We start from the raw sequence: 13,613 nt of genomic DNA on the forward strand, positions 1-13,613 counted from the left end.
TGGGCTGCCGTGAGCACGTGGGCTGTGTGAGCACGTGGGCTGCCGTGAGCACGTGGGCTGTGTGAGCACGTGGGCTGCCGTGAGCACGTGGGCTGTGTGAGCACGTGGGCTGCCGTGAGCACGTGGGCTGTGTGAGCACGTGGGCTGCCGTGAGCACGTGGGCTGTGTGAGCACGTGGGCTGCCGTGAGCACGTGGGCTGTGTGAGCACGTGGGCTGCCGTGAGCACGTGGGCTGTGTGAGCACGTGGGCTGCCGTGAGCACGTGGGCTGTGTGAGCACGTGGGCTGCCGTGAGCACGTGGGCTGTGTGAGCACGTGGGCTGCCGTGAGCACGTGGGCTGTGTGAGCACGTGGGCTGCCGTGAGCACGTGGGCTGTGTGAGCACGTGGGCTGCCGTGAGCACGTGGGCTGTGTGAGCACGTGGGCTGCCGTGAGCACGTGGGCTGTGTGAGCACGTGGGCTGCCGTGAGCACGTGGGCTGTGTGAGCACGTGGGCTGCCGTGAGCACGTGGGCTGTGTGAGCACGTGGGCTGCCGTGAGCACGTGGGCTGTGTGAGCACGTGGGCTGCCGTGAGCACGTGGGCTGTGTGAGCACGTGGGCTGCCGTGAGCACGTGGGCTGTGTGAGCACGTGGGCTGCCGTGAGCACGTGGGCTGTGTGAGCACGTGGGCTGCCGTGAGCACGTGGGCTGTGTGAGCACGTGGGCTGCCGTGAGCACGTGGGCTGTGTGAGCACGTGGGCTGCCGTGAGCACGTGGGCTGTGTGAGCACGTGGGCTGCCGTGAGCACGTGGGCTGTGTGAGCACGTGGGCTGCCGTGAGCACGTGGGCTGTGTGAGCACGTGGGCTGCCGTGAGCACGTGGGCTGCCGTGAGCACGAGGGCTGCCGTGAGCACGTGGGCTGTCGTGAGCACGAGGGCTGCTGTGTGAGCACGTGGGTTGCTCTGTGGGCATGTGGGCTGCCGTGAACACGTGGGCTGCTGTGGGCTGTGTGAGCACGTGGGCTGTGTGAGCACGTGTGCTGCCGTGAGCACGTGGGCTGTGTGAGCACGTGGGCTGTGTGAGTACGAGGGCTGTGTGAGCATGTGGGCTGTGTGAGCACGTGGGCTGCTGTGTGAGCATGTGGGCTGCCATGAGCAAGTGGGCTGCTGTGAGCTCGAGGGCTGCAGGCACACACATTCAGGTGCGCCGGCACGTGCTCTTCAGCCTCAGCTCGGGTGCTGATGCTCATGAAACATTCGACAGCACTGACTTGTGCCTCCTGCCCCTCCCGACCATCCTACCCTTAGGAGCTCCCCAAAGAAAGGGCCCTGGGCTGTAGATCAAAGTGTGAATGGCTCCCTGAGACCATCCACGTGTCACCTGGGCGCTCGTGGGTTAAAATAGATGGCCCCCCCGTAGTCCCCAGACACACATGCACTCAAAATCTCTGCTTTTATGGGCATCGGCAGCCAATCTGGGATAGAAGAAAACAATTCTACTGATTTAGGTCACGGAGCGATCAGTCGGCGAGGCTTGCAAAGCCGCGTCCTCTGCTCCCAGATGGAGGTGTGATTGCAGCGCTGCAGGCGGGACCCTTAGGCCCTGGGAAAATCAGAGGAGGCTGTGCCATGACCTGCAGCAGCAAAGCACCCCGCCAGCTGCCTCTGAAATGAGGCCTGTGAAATAGATGAGAATTCCTATTCTCTCTCTCTCTTATGTATGTATGCATGTATATACCTATCATCTATCTATCTATCTAGCTATCTCTCTATCTATGTATCTATCTATCTATCTCTCTATCTATCTATCTATCGATCTATCATCTATTATCTATCTATCTAGTATCTATCTATCATCTATCTATCTATCTAGCTATCTCTCTATCTATGTATCTATCTATCTATCTCTCTATCTATCTATCTATCGATCTATCATCTATTATCTATCTATCTAGTATCTATCTATCATCTATCTATCTATCTAGCTATCTCTCTATCTATGTATCTATCTATCTATCTCTCTATCTATCTATCTATCGATCTATCATCTATTATCTATCTATCTAGTATCTATCTATCATCTATCTATCTATCTAGCTATCTCTCTATCTATGTATCTATCTATCTATCTCTCTATCTATCTATCTATCGATCTATCATCTATTATCTATCTATCTAGTATCTATCTATCATCTATCTATCTATCTAGCTATCTCTCTATCTATGTATCTATCTATCTATCTATCTATCATCTATCTACCTACCTACCTACCTACCCATCTCTAAGACAGAGACTGAGGCTGTTTAGAGAGCTGAGCAAGCTGGAGAGAACAACCTGATTCATGTCTCGGAATCCCAGTGTCCCGCACCGCCCGGGCTGCCTGGACATTATCATCCCGCGTCACTGAGAGAGGAAGTGAATGAATGGACCCATGAAGGTGAAAGGTTGCACTCAGGCTGCCTGGTGACAAAGTCAGGACTAGAGCCCTGTCCCTGCTCCCCCTGGGCCTTCTGTCCTGTCTCCATGTCCCCGATTCTCCCGTTCCCAGCCTGGACAGTGCCCCTCACACTGCCGGGCTCCAGGTGCCAGCCCAGGCGGCAGTGCGGCTCTTGGCCGCGGCGCCGATGCTGGGTCCGGGCCCCAGCTGTGCCGCGAGCTGACCGCAGGCGATTACCTGTCACTTCGTCTGTAGACCAAGGAGCTGGATCTCCACTCGGGCTGCACGTTGGAGCCACCGGAGCGCCTTCTGGGAAAGTGGGCGGTGGGACCCGGCTTCTTGGCACAGATGGTCCAGCTTGGCCTCGCTCTCAGGAGCCCTCCCACCGTGGCTGTGCAGAGGGGGAGCCCCGAGTCTGGGGTGAGCCCAGATTCTATATTTAAAAAAAACCAGGTGCCTTTGATGGCTCTGGCGATTCGCTTTCACTGGACTGAGGAGTTTTAAGATTCTCCCCTCCTATGACTAGAGCATTTTACTTGTTTGTTTTTGTTGTTTGGCGAAAAGTAAGGTGCTCAGAGGGACACCGGCTCATGTGTTCACTTTGATTTGTCTTTTATGGTGTTTCCAACCATCGTTGCTGTGAATGAGTTAAACCCTCTGCCTTAGCCACACGCTGCTCAGCCTGTCCGCTAGAGCAAGACGTAAGACTTGTGAAAGTTCAGCCCAACTGTGAAGGTCACACGGTGTCGTCCATGTGTGACGGTGATAAAAACAGAAGCCTTAATTCAATAAGCAAACCTCATTGGCGGTAAAGTTCACACAGAGACTCGAGTTTAACTCGGAGCTGATATCTGCTGCCTCTGGGTCACTATCCATAGCACCATGTACACTGTATCTACAGGCAGTACAAGTAGGAATAGCACAGTCGCTGTGTCTACCACTGTCTATAAATCAAGAACACGAGAAGCAGAAAACTGTGCAGAAAATGTCTGAGATGCTGAGACTGTGCCCTTGAGTTTCATCGTCCCTTGCAGGTGTGGAGCGAGGGCAGCCGGAAGGCGGCCGACTTGGATGAGGGTCAGGACAGGAGCCACTGGATAGTGGTTTGTGCACTCGGTCTTGTGCTGGGGGTGGTGTGCTGCATGGCGGCCTGGGGACTGTCCCTTCCATAGCAGCCGCCCGCCTTCCTGCCGGCTTCTGGCTCAGTGATTGCCTGTCTGTGTTTTTTTGCTACAGATGGGCAGAAGAAAGTTCAAGAAGAGTTTGACATCGACATGGATGCGCCCGAGACAGAACGTGCGGCCGTGGCCATTCAGTCCCAGTTCAGAAAATTCCAGAAGAAGAAGGCAGGGTCCCAGTCCTAGCAGGGGAGCCCCTTGCTAGTCTGCCGGGAGACACCGAGTTCAACCATCATCCGTCAAGCAATGAAAGAAAACATCCGCGAGAGCCATCACCTGCACACAGCACACGCCCCGCAGCCCCACATGCATGTACAGAGCCCCCGACACTCGCTCATGCCCTGTAGAAGGTGTAGGCCATGCCTCTGAGCGTGGCTTTATCTGTGTTCATCTCCAGTACCATTCCTCCTGCAACCGCTTTCCTTGGTGTTGTAATAAAGTGGCGCTAAGATGCGTGATTCAAGTGTCTGCCTCTATCTCTCCCTTTCTATGGATTGGCGACATTCCCACTGCTGAAGGACTGTAAGCCGATGTCTGTTTTCCCCTTCCCTTAAGAATGGAGCTGAAACACGGTGCCTCTGTCCTTTCTCTCTCCTGCTGAGGGCAAGAGGCACATTCTCACCTGCTGGGCTCATTTGGAGAGTCCTAAAATGTATGGCAATTGCAATACATTGTCTTCTTGGGATGGGAAGAGAGCCCTGCACCCAGGGGTGCCAAAGACTCAGAGGTTTCGCTGGGGAATGTGACCCATGCAGGAGAATGAGGGAGGGGGATGCATCTGCGTTTGGGAGATGCCATCAGGTTATTAGCTCAGCAGGAGATTTCAGAGCTCCAAATGGATGCCCCGCCCCCCAGGTGGGGGCCATTCTGCCACTTACTGCAGTGCTCTGCACCTGGGCTCCAGGGGCTGGTCCTCCTGTCTCCCCCACCTCCCGAGCTCCTCGCGCTGTGATTGGCTGCCTCTTAGGGTTACTCACCACACCTGCAACTTGGAGACGCTCTCTGTCTCTCTCCCGTCCCATCGCTTCCGCTGCAAAGCTCACAGGTAAGCAGTTTTGCACACCCCACCTCCAAGGGCTCCACAGGCAGCAGGGATGGTCCACTGGGTGGGGAGGGTGGAGTCAAGTGCCAGGGGCTTAGGTGTGTGCCTGCCCGGGGGCCCCAGGTGGCAATACCCCTCCACCCCCTGCGTCTGGCTGTTGTTTGGACTTTGCCAGGAGAAAACCTGTGTGGAAGTCACACCTTGCCCTCAGCACCCTGAGAGTCATGACAACACGGTGTTCCTCTGGGGGGTATCGGTATGTTCCCCTTGGCAGCTTCTTAACCAAGGATCCTGGTGGAGTGTGAGAAAGGGTGGGGGTAAGAGGGACTCTGTGTGTGTGTGAGCTCACACGCATGCGGGGGTGCAGGTGGAAGGTGTGGCGGGAGCCGCGGGCAGCATGAAGGTGATGATGGGCAGAGGCGCAGCTGCTCCTGTTTGCCATCATGAGGGCACAGGTGGGGAAGACCGGCAGGCGTGGGAGGAGTAATTGTCTGGAAAAATCCATCTGAAAATGTGTTGATTGGTTAGTGTCAGGAGATTTCTCCTGCTGGATAATTCTCAGGGATGAGGGTGGGGTGGGGGCAGAAGCTCTGGGTTCCTCGGATGGGTTTCTAATAGAGAAACGCTAACTGGAATCACTTTGGCCCTAGGGACCAGGCAGGGCTCCCTGGGGCACGTGGTGGCCTTGGGTCTCCACTGAAAAGGGGAAGCAGGTTGAGGGACACGCCATAGAAAGCTTCCTGAGGGGTGTGTGTGTGTGTGTGTGTGTGTATGTATGTATGTATGCAAACGCCACATAAACGAGAAGGTGTGATGTAGGCTTCTGTGGAGTTCCCTGAAGTACCCACGGAAAGGAAGCTGGTGAAAAAATAACCGCTTACATAACTCAGATGCAATCCCTCCACGCCCTGTGTTCCCAGCACCCCATTGTTCCTCATCCTTGAGCAGTTCACAGACCGGAAGCAGGGCCTCCCTCACGGGGTGTGTCTGCCCTGGTGGCCGGGCCTCCTCCCACTCTGACCCGCCTGGAAGCAGATCTGGTTTTATAGTGAGGTTGCTCCCCCTGGAGGGGACCGTCCCTGGAAAGCAGGACATCCCAGGGAGTCCAGTATTCCCAGGGACAGGCAGCGCTCGCTCAGCAGTAATGGCCCATCGGTGCAGGAGAGCGGGGTGAGGGCTCTGATGGTGGGAGAGGCCCCTCAGGGTTCTGACACATCGCCCTAATCCCGATCACAGGTCAGGGGTACCTCCGACTTCCTTTGGGCCACAGGGATGAGTCTAATTTTTCCCTCTCAGCTGGATTCATGAGAGTGTGGAACTCCAGCCAACAGCAAGCGGAAGACTTTAACCTGCCTCCTCTGCCTGGGTGTTGAGTCTATGACCTCTGAGCACCCGAGGAAGGTGGGATGGCCTAGGCTCCAGGCTTCAGAGGGCCCTTCCTTCCCCGTGGGCTGCAGTGTTCACCCTTGAAGGAAGGAGGAAACGCCCTCAGGGTGCCCCCAAACAGCTTGGAGCATCACTAATTCAACTGGGCTTCACACATATTTATTAAACTCCTACCATGCGTATGTGCTTGGTGCCATGGCCATCCCCCATCAGGGTGCGTGGGAAGAGGCCAGATGAACAGATGCTGAAATGGGAAGGTTCATGCTGCAGCAGGACAGAGGGGAGGCAGCTTAGGCAGGCTCGGTCAGGCTGGGAGGGTCAGCCAGGTCTTCCTGCGGAACTGCCACTCTCAGCGATCCATCAGAAAGATGGTGGGAGTTCCAGGTAAACAGGGTGTGTGGCTGGTTGCTGGAGAAGTATTGAGGCAAATCCCAGGAGAAGGAGATACTCAGACTTGCAGACCCAGAAGCACAATTTATCAGAACATCCCAGCTTGGAGGACGTGGCTCTGCAATCCCGACTTGGGCAAGGAGCACCCCAACACTTGAGACTTGGAACTGGGTTCATCTTTGGTGTATAGGTCAGTCGGCCAAGAGACTGCAGAGAAGTTACCTACCTTGAGAACCTGGTTTCCTTATCATCTAGGTGATGATAACATCTACTTGGCAAGATGCATGGAAAATGTTAGGAATTAAAATGAGATTAAATACCTGAGAGCCTGGCTCGGTGTAGATGTCTAATAAATGGCAGCCATTAGTAATGGAAGACCTATGTGATAAAGAGTCAATCATTGCCTCCATCACCAACACCCTTCCTCCCAACTCAGCCCAGCCCCGGGTTCCATGGGCTTCTGCTTCTCTTGGCTACAGCCAGTGGGTCAGTGGTAGAAACCGGACCCAAGGGGTGAGCTCAGCCCATTAGAATTCTTCTTTTGTGAGTCTGGCCTAATGGTCATGAGAAATGGGCCAGTTAATGGCAAGAAGTTGCTGAATTGGGGCCAAAGCTGGTATTGTGGCAAAACAAACTTTTGTTTTTGCAGGAAGTGGCAAAAGTCCATTTGGAGAGAGATGCAGAAGGATGCATGAGAAGATTTGAGCTCCAAGATATATGGGCCCACAAGAGACAGAGGGTAGCCTAGACTGAGTTAGTCATTTGATTGCAATGGCAGACTCATTGCAGGTGGGGTGCCTTGGTCAGTCTTCTGTGTCCAGTATCTTGTCAGCTCAGGCTGCTATGACAAAATTCCATAGACTGAGTGGATTAAACAATAGACATTTATTTCTCATAGTTCTGCAGGCTGGTAGTCCAAGATCTAGGTGTCTGCAAATGTGGTTCCCCATGAGGGCTCTCTTCCTGGTTTGCAGATAGCCTCCTTCTTGCTGTCTCCTCACATGGTAGTGAGAGCGATCTTTGGTGCCTCTTTTTCTTATAAGGGTACCACTCCCATCATGGGTTTCCACCCTCATGACCTCATCTATACCCAATCACCTCCCAAAGGCCTCATCTCCTAATACCATCCCATTAGGACTTCACCATGTGAATTTCTGGGGAACAGACATTCAGTCCATAGCACCCACCTTTGCAGGAACAGGGCTCCTTTTATCACCCATATATATAAAACAGCCTAAGCGACCAGCCCACCATCCGGTAGCTATGACACACACTGACCACCAAGGGGGCAGATGCACAATGCAGGAGTGGAAACCACAGGCATGGAAACATGGAACAGACTGATGAATCTCAGAGAGAAGTGGGGAGGGGAGGAAGAGATTAACCAAAGATCTTATATGCATACTAGAGGTGCACAAATCCCTTGGCCTGGCCTGTGCCCTTTCACAATCTGGGACCCATGGGAGATGACAGAGAGCCAGTTTCAGCCCAATCCCCGCAGGCCAGGTCGAGGGACCCCACCGATGCATGAATCTATGCACCGGGCCTCTAGGATACTGTAATGTGATCAGACTGGATGATACATTGGACTCCATTCACTGCCCAGCTGGCTTACTGCATGGCTCAGATTCATATCCACTGCCCATCACTACTTCCACTCAGTTGTTGCTTTAGCGTTAGCTCTGTGTCCTTTGTGGCTGTGATCGTGGACTCAGTCACATCGCCCTTTTGGAGGTAGTTTATTCTTTTGCAAACATGCTTCACTGAATAAGAATTGAAGGATGAATGAAATGCTGCTTTATGTGACCTTGCAGGGCGTTAAGGGTCCACAGGGCAGGAATAATAATGGGTTTGGTCAGGGCCCTAGCAGGCTTTATGGAGAAAACAACTAGAGAATTGTCAAAAGTGGAACCACAGAGCTGTTCTTTCTCTGCTCCTTGCCTTGTAGAGTTGACCTAGACATGGAGATTTTGAACCCCCCAAAACTAACCATTCTCATTATTTCTATGTGCCTGTGCTTCACCTACCCTTCTTGAGGGAGCAGACCGCCCTGGACCTGTGTGGTCCGCAGAGCCAAGCTTTGGCTTGATTCAGCCACTACTACTGGTGATGTCCTGTGCAAGAACCATAACTTCCTCTGACCTCAATTTGCTCCTCTGTAAAGTGGGTCTATAAGAAGTCCTCAGGATGGTAGGAAGGTAATGGAGCCCTTTTTTTGTGTGTCAGGATGAACAAGCCACTGAGCAGTTTATGTGTATGATTTCATTTAATTTTAACTATCTTATAAAGTAGGCACTTTATCCCCATTTTACAGATGAGGAAATGAAGGCTTAGAGGGGCTAAGGAACCTCTCAGGGTTGTGCAGCTAGTGAGGCAGGAGGTGGGATTTCTGACCTGGGTCTGAGAGCCCACAGTCTTGACACCTACATCACCCAATACAAGGCATTAAATTTCAATGTGTCTTGTAACTTATAAGATATCTTATCCACATAGGGCACTGGTAGGGGTCTTCAGTCTTCAGTGACCCTCATCATGCCTCCCTCATTCATTCAAGTCCTGAGGGGGTCTTCTTGCCTCTGAATTCTAACAAGGATGGTGGTAGATAGAATAATGGCCCCTAAAGGTGCCCACGTTCTAACCCCTGGAACCTGAGACTATGTTATGTTACACGACTAAAGGGACTTTGTGGGTATGATGATGTTAAGGGTCTTGAGAGAGGGAGATTGTACTGTTGTCTGAGTGAGCCCAGTGTAATCACAGGGTCCTTAGAAGAGGAAGGCAGAAGGATAGTGTCAGGAAATGACTCCAGAAGTAGAGGTTGGAGTGATGTCCTTTGAGGACGGAGAAAGAGCTATGAGCCAAGGAGGGCAGGCGCCTCTGGCAGCTGGAAAAGGCAGGGAAACACATTCTCCTTGGAGCCTCCGGAAGGAATGCAGCCCTGCCAACACCTTGGTCTGACTCCATAGACCTCACTGTGGACTTCTCACCTCCAGAACTACAACAGTAACTTGTGTTGTTTGAAGTTACTAGGTTGTGGTAATTTGTTACAGCAGCTGCAGGAAACTAACACAGTGGTATTTTTTTGTACATGTCTCTCGTGCCTTACTTGACACTTGGTGTGCCCTTGGAACTTAGCTGCTATGCTGTGTTAAATCATCGCCCAAGCTAATGGAGAGGCCTTTCACATAGTGGAGGAGGCCCATAGATTCTCCATCTCCACAAAGACCGTGCAGACACACAGGTGGGGTTGTGGAGAAATCTGTTGGGGTCCAAAACCGTAGAAAGATGACTGGCAGATCACTGTGTCACCAGGCCCGGTGTCTGGGGATGGAAACCACACAACATCCTCGCACCCACAGTCTCAGTGGGGCCCCCTCACCCAGGGAGGTGTTGACGGCTGAAGCCGGAGGGCAGCGTTATGGCGTCGTGACCGGACAACTGTGGGCAGGCCCCTCATGTAAAGGTGTCCTGCCTTGGAGGCTGGCCTGGGCAGCATGGCTGCCACTGCAGCTTTCCCCACGGTTCAGGTATAGCTCAGGCTCTTTTGTGTGATTTGATTGCAACCCAGCCAGCAGCCTCTGCAGCACAGGGCACTGAGCCAAGCCGATGGGCGTAGCGGCCGTGGAAATGGCCTCGCCGCTGCAGATCTGTGAGCAGGAGGGAGCGAGGCAGGCTCTGCACCATTTGCAAGGTCCCCGCGGCCTCCCGGCCCCACACCGCAGTCCGGCTCCAAGCAGAGGAAGGCGTGCATGGCGGCCTCCTCCTGCTGGTAACGGGCGGGGGGTAAAGCAGGAAGCGAGATGCTTTATTAATGTGATCACCTGCTGGTGAGCATGTGATGGTGAGGGAGCTCCAGGGTGCCTGCAGGCAGTGGCTGGGCGCAGCTTTTGGGATTGTTTGGGTCTCAATGGACTGTTAACCTAAAAAATAAAAAGGCCTTTCAAAGGAAAAGGTGAACAATCATTGATTTGAGATCAATAAGAGTAGCTGTTCCATAATCACTGATTCAGGCAGAAGCTCAAGCAGCGCTCTGGTTAGGATGGGAGCGGTGTTGATGAGGAAGGGAAGGGGCGGTTCCCTCCCCAGAGGGAAGGCACTTCTACTGGTGGAGGAGCAGCCCAGTGATGTTATTTCTAAATGATGCTCTTAATTGTCAGTCCGGTGGGTGGGCACCAGCCCAGTCGCCATCATATCTGCTTCCTTGTTATCTTTGCAATAGCCTTTGGAGCACAGGGTTGCTTAAGCTCAGTCCGAAGGTCACTGTGCCCTGCTCTGACATTCCAAGTAAGACTGGGCAGTCCCGCTGGGATGGCGCTCCGGCTCCACTTGAACGCGGCTCGTTTATATTATTGGTTACAGAACTTGGGCCTTTTGTGGCTCCCCCATGAGCTGCCGGCTCTCCATTCCGCTCTCATTACTGGGTACCCACTCCCTCTACAGCCTCCTTAGGCGCCTCCTGTTCATAAATCACAGCATTCAGGGCTGCACGTCGCCATAGCGATCCCGTCCACCCTGCGTCTTATAAACAAGCGAAGCACAGCTCGGAGAAGCGGGGCGGCTTGTCCGAGGCCATGCGGCCAGGCGCTGGCCCAGAGTTCTTCAGGGCCAGTGTGTCACCTGAGGAAACAACCCACAAACAGGGCCCCGGCCACCCCTCCCGCCCCCCCTCTTCCCATCAGAGCCGTGAGGGTGAGGCCCAGCCTATCCCCCGCCTGGCCAGGTGGCGCAGCCTTTTGCTAACAGTCCCTGGGAATGGAAGCAGAAGGGAGATCAGACGCAAATAAACCGAGGGTCACTCCGTAGCTATTTTAGTCCAAATCTCAGAAGAGCGGAGGGGAGGAGCCTGGCAGTCAGGATGGAAGCTCAGCTGCTTTCACCAACACCCCAAACAGCAGTGGCCCCACAGGAGGCTGTCCGACCTGAGAGCCTGAAGGAGGCGCTTCCAGGGCCACGAGGGCAGCTGCTGGGATCAGGACCAGTGTCCCTTCTACCTGCTCATCCCACCTCCCTTAGGTCCTGCCACTGCCGTCCTGGGTTAGATGGGTCCCGGGGTGTCCCCTCTCCAGTTCCAGGAAGAGGGCATGGGGCGGATGACCGGGAGGATGGATGCAGAGGGCTGTGCACAGTCTGCCACACGGGCCTCTTCTGCGGCCTGAAGTAGGGACAGGAGCGTGGGCATGGCCCATGTTCCCCAGACAGTCGGCATCTGCCCTCTTCTCTCGCCAGTAGCCCCTCCTGTCCCAGCACTGGTCATCCCAGCTCACGCCACAGCCTCCTCCCACAAGGGTGGGTGACCTCCAGGGCTTCTCCAGCTGCATGCGGGGTTCTGGGAGCGAGGGGCACCACTGCAGCTCAGCGGGCGGGGTTGACGGGAACTGGGATAGCCATCCTCAGGCGAGATGGCTCTGCTCTGGAGCCGTTCCCTCCTGCCTCCCACGGCTCCCTAGAGGGGCCAGCCCTGAATGTGCACACCTACCCGCTCATTGATGCACCCCTATTGGCTTTTCTCCCTCCCAGGTCCTGTCCCCACTTCCTTTCCCTTGCTTCCTCAGATAACCTCCCAGATAAACCTCTCACATTCCAATCCTTGCCTCCAAGTTTGCTCCGGGGGAACCTAACCCAAGACATATGGCCAGGGAGACGTGTGGGCAGTTCTAGCTACACTCCAGCTCCAAGGATTCTGCACCATATGGACCATATGTTTTGTTTACACCATGTTTTTCACAACTTGCTTTTATTAAGAAATCTGCCTCTTAATATGAAATTGGGTAAGAATTGACTTAGTTTTTCTCCATCAAGAGTAGTTATCGTCCTTTGCTTGGAGGAAACCCTCACCTGTAGGGTGAAGGAAGGGGGTGGGGGTGGAGGCTGGCCTGGAGGTGAAACCAATCTGCTTAGTACCAGGCTCTGGCTTAGTCCTGTAGAAACAGAAAAGAGAGACATGGCCTCTATTCCCCCTGCAAGGCTCATTCCAATGGGAGATTCAAGATGTAAGTATATGAGCCTGGCCGGTGTTGCTCAGTAGTTGAGCACTGACCCATGAACCAGGAGGTCACTGGACAGGGCACATGCCTGCGTTGTGGGCTTGATCCCCAGTAGGGGACATACCAGAGGCAGCCAATCGATGATTCTCTCTCATCATTGATATTTCTATCTCTCTCTCCCTTCCTCTCTCTGAAATCAATAAAAAAAATAAACAAAAATAGGTAAATATATGAGAAGAAAATGAGAGCCTGAAAGAGCAGGGCAAGACGTGACCCGGCGGAGCTGGTGTTTTTGAAAGAGCTTGAGACGTGAAGCGGTCCCAGCAGACTGGGAAGCCAGAAGCTCCAGGACTGGAGAGCTGGGGGGAGGAGGAAGGACATTCCAAGAGTGAGGGTTACAACGGCCCTAACAAGATCATGCGTTTCTGCATCAACTTCACCTCCTTGATCACAGGAACTTCAGCCACGAAACCCTCCCTCCTGGTTCCTTGGGAATTGCATAGGCAGCTTCTCTCTACCGCTTCACGTTAGCAGAAGAGGAATTTCATATCCCTGCAGGGGCAACGCTTTCTTCATTGATTTGTTGCGCCTTGGCGCTCTGGTCTCTGAGATCTGCTTCTGCATCTCCGGATAAACAGGGATGGTGTCCTCTACACAGGTCCACCCAAGAACAGCTCCCTGAGCTTGGTCCTGACTTAGTTACCTCAAGGATCTCTGCCCAGAGGGTGGGGGTTGGGGAGGTGGGAATTGCTCCCCAGGAGGCTCCCTGACACCTTGTGACAATACTTCTCTGGTAGACACAAGCTCTCCGTGGTCTAGCTATGGGCAATCTTGAGGCTGTAGTCTGCACAAAACTGAGCCTGTCCCTCAGCACCCATGCTGTTCTTGAAGAACTATTCCAGTTAAAACCAGTTCCATTTAGGATGAGACTGACTGCACTGTGGCCCATCACAATTTCCCGAGTCCCGTCTCTCCTCTTTTCCTATGGCTTCTAAGCCCCAGGCTGACTCCCAGTTCTCTTAATGGGCAATCAGACAAGAAGAGGTTTCGTCCAGAAGATTATGTATGTCACCTCTATCTTGCTTTAAACTGGATGCTTAACCTGGACGGAATCCGTCCTGGGTGGCTTAAAACAGAAATTTATTGTCTCACGTTTTGGGAGGCTGAAGTCCACAATGAAGGTGTTAGCAGGGTTGGTTCCTTCTGGAGACACTGAG

General features: G+C 53.6%; 1 protein-coding gene across 1 annotated transcript in view; it reads left to right on the forward strand.

Annotated features, from left to right (window-relative positions):
- PCP4 (Purkinje cell protein 4) overlaps window positions 1–4,057 on the forward strand; it is a 52,225-nt gene extending 48,168 nt beyond the window's left edge. Inside the window, exon 3 of the mRNA XM_006754317.2 lies at window positions 3,653–4,057. Coding sequence (XP_006754380.1) covers window positions 3,653–3,780 — 128 coding nt within the window. The 3' untranslated portion in view covers window positions 3,781–4,057. The remainder of the gene's footprint in view (window positions 1–3,652) is intronic.
- The last annotated feature ends 9,556 nt before the right edge of the window (window positions 4,058–13,613 follow it).

The sequence above is a fragment of the Myotis davidii genome, unplaced genomic scaffold (genome assembly GCF_000327345.1).
Source record: "Myotis davidii unplaced genomic scaffold, ASM32734v1 scaffold512, whole genome shotgun sequence".
Lineage (NCBI taxonomy): Eukaryota > Metazoa > Chordata > Mammalia > Chiroptera > Vespertilionidae > Myotis > Myotis davidii.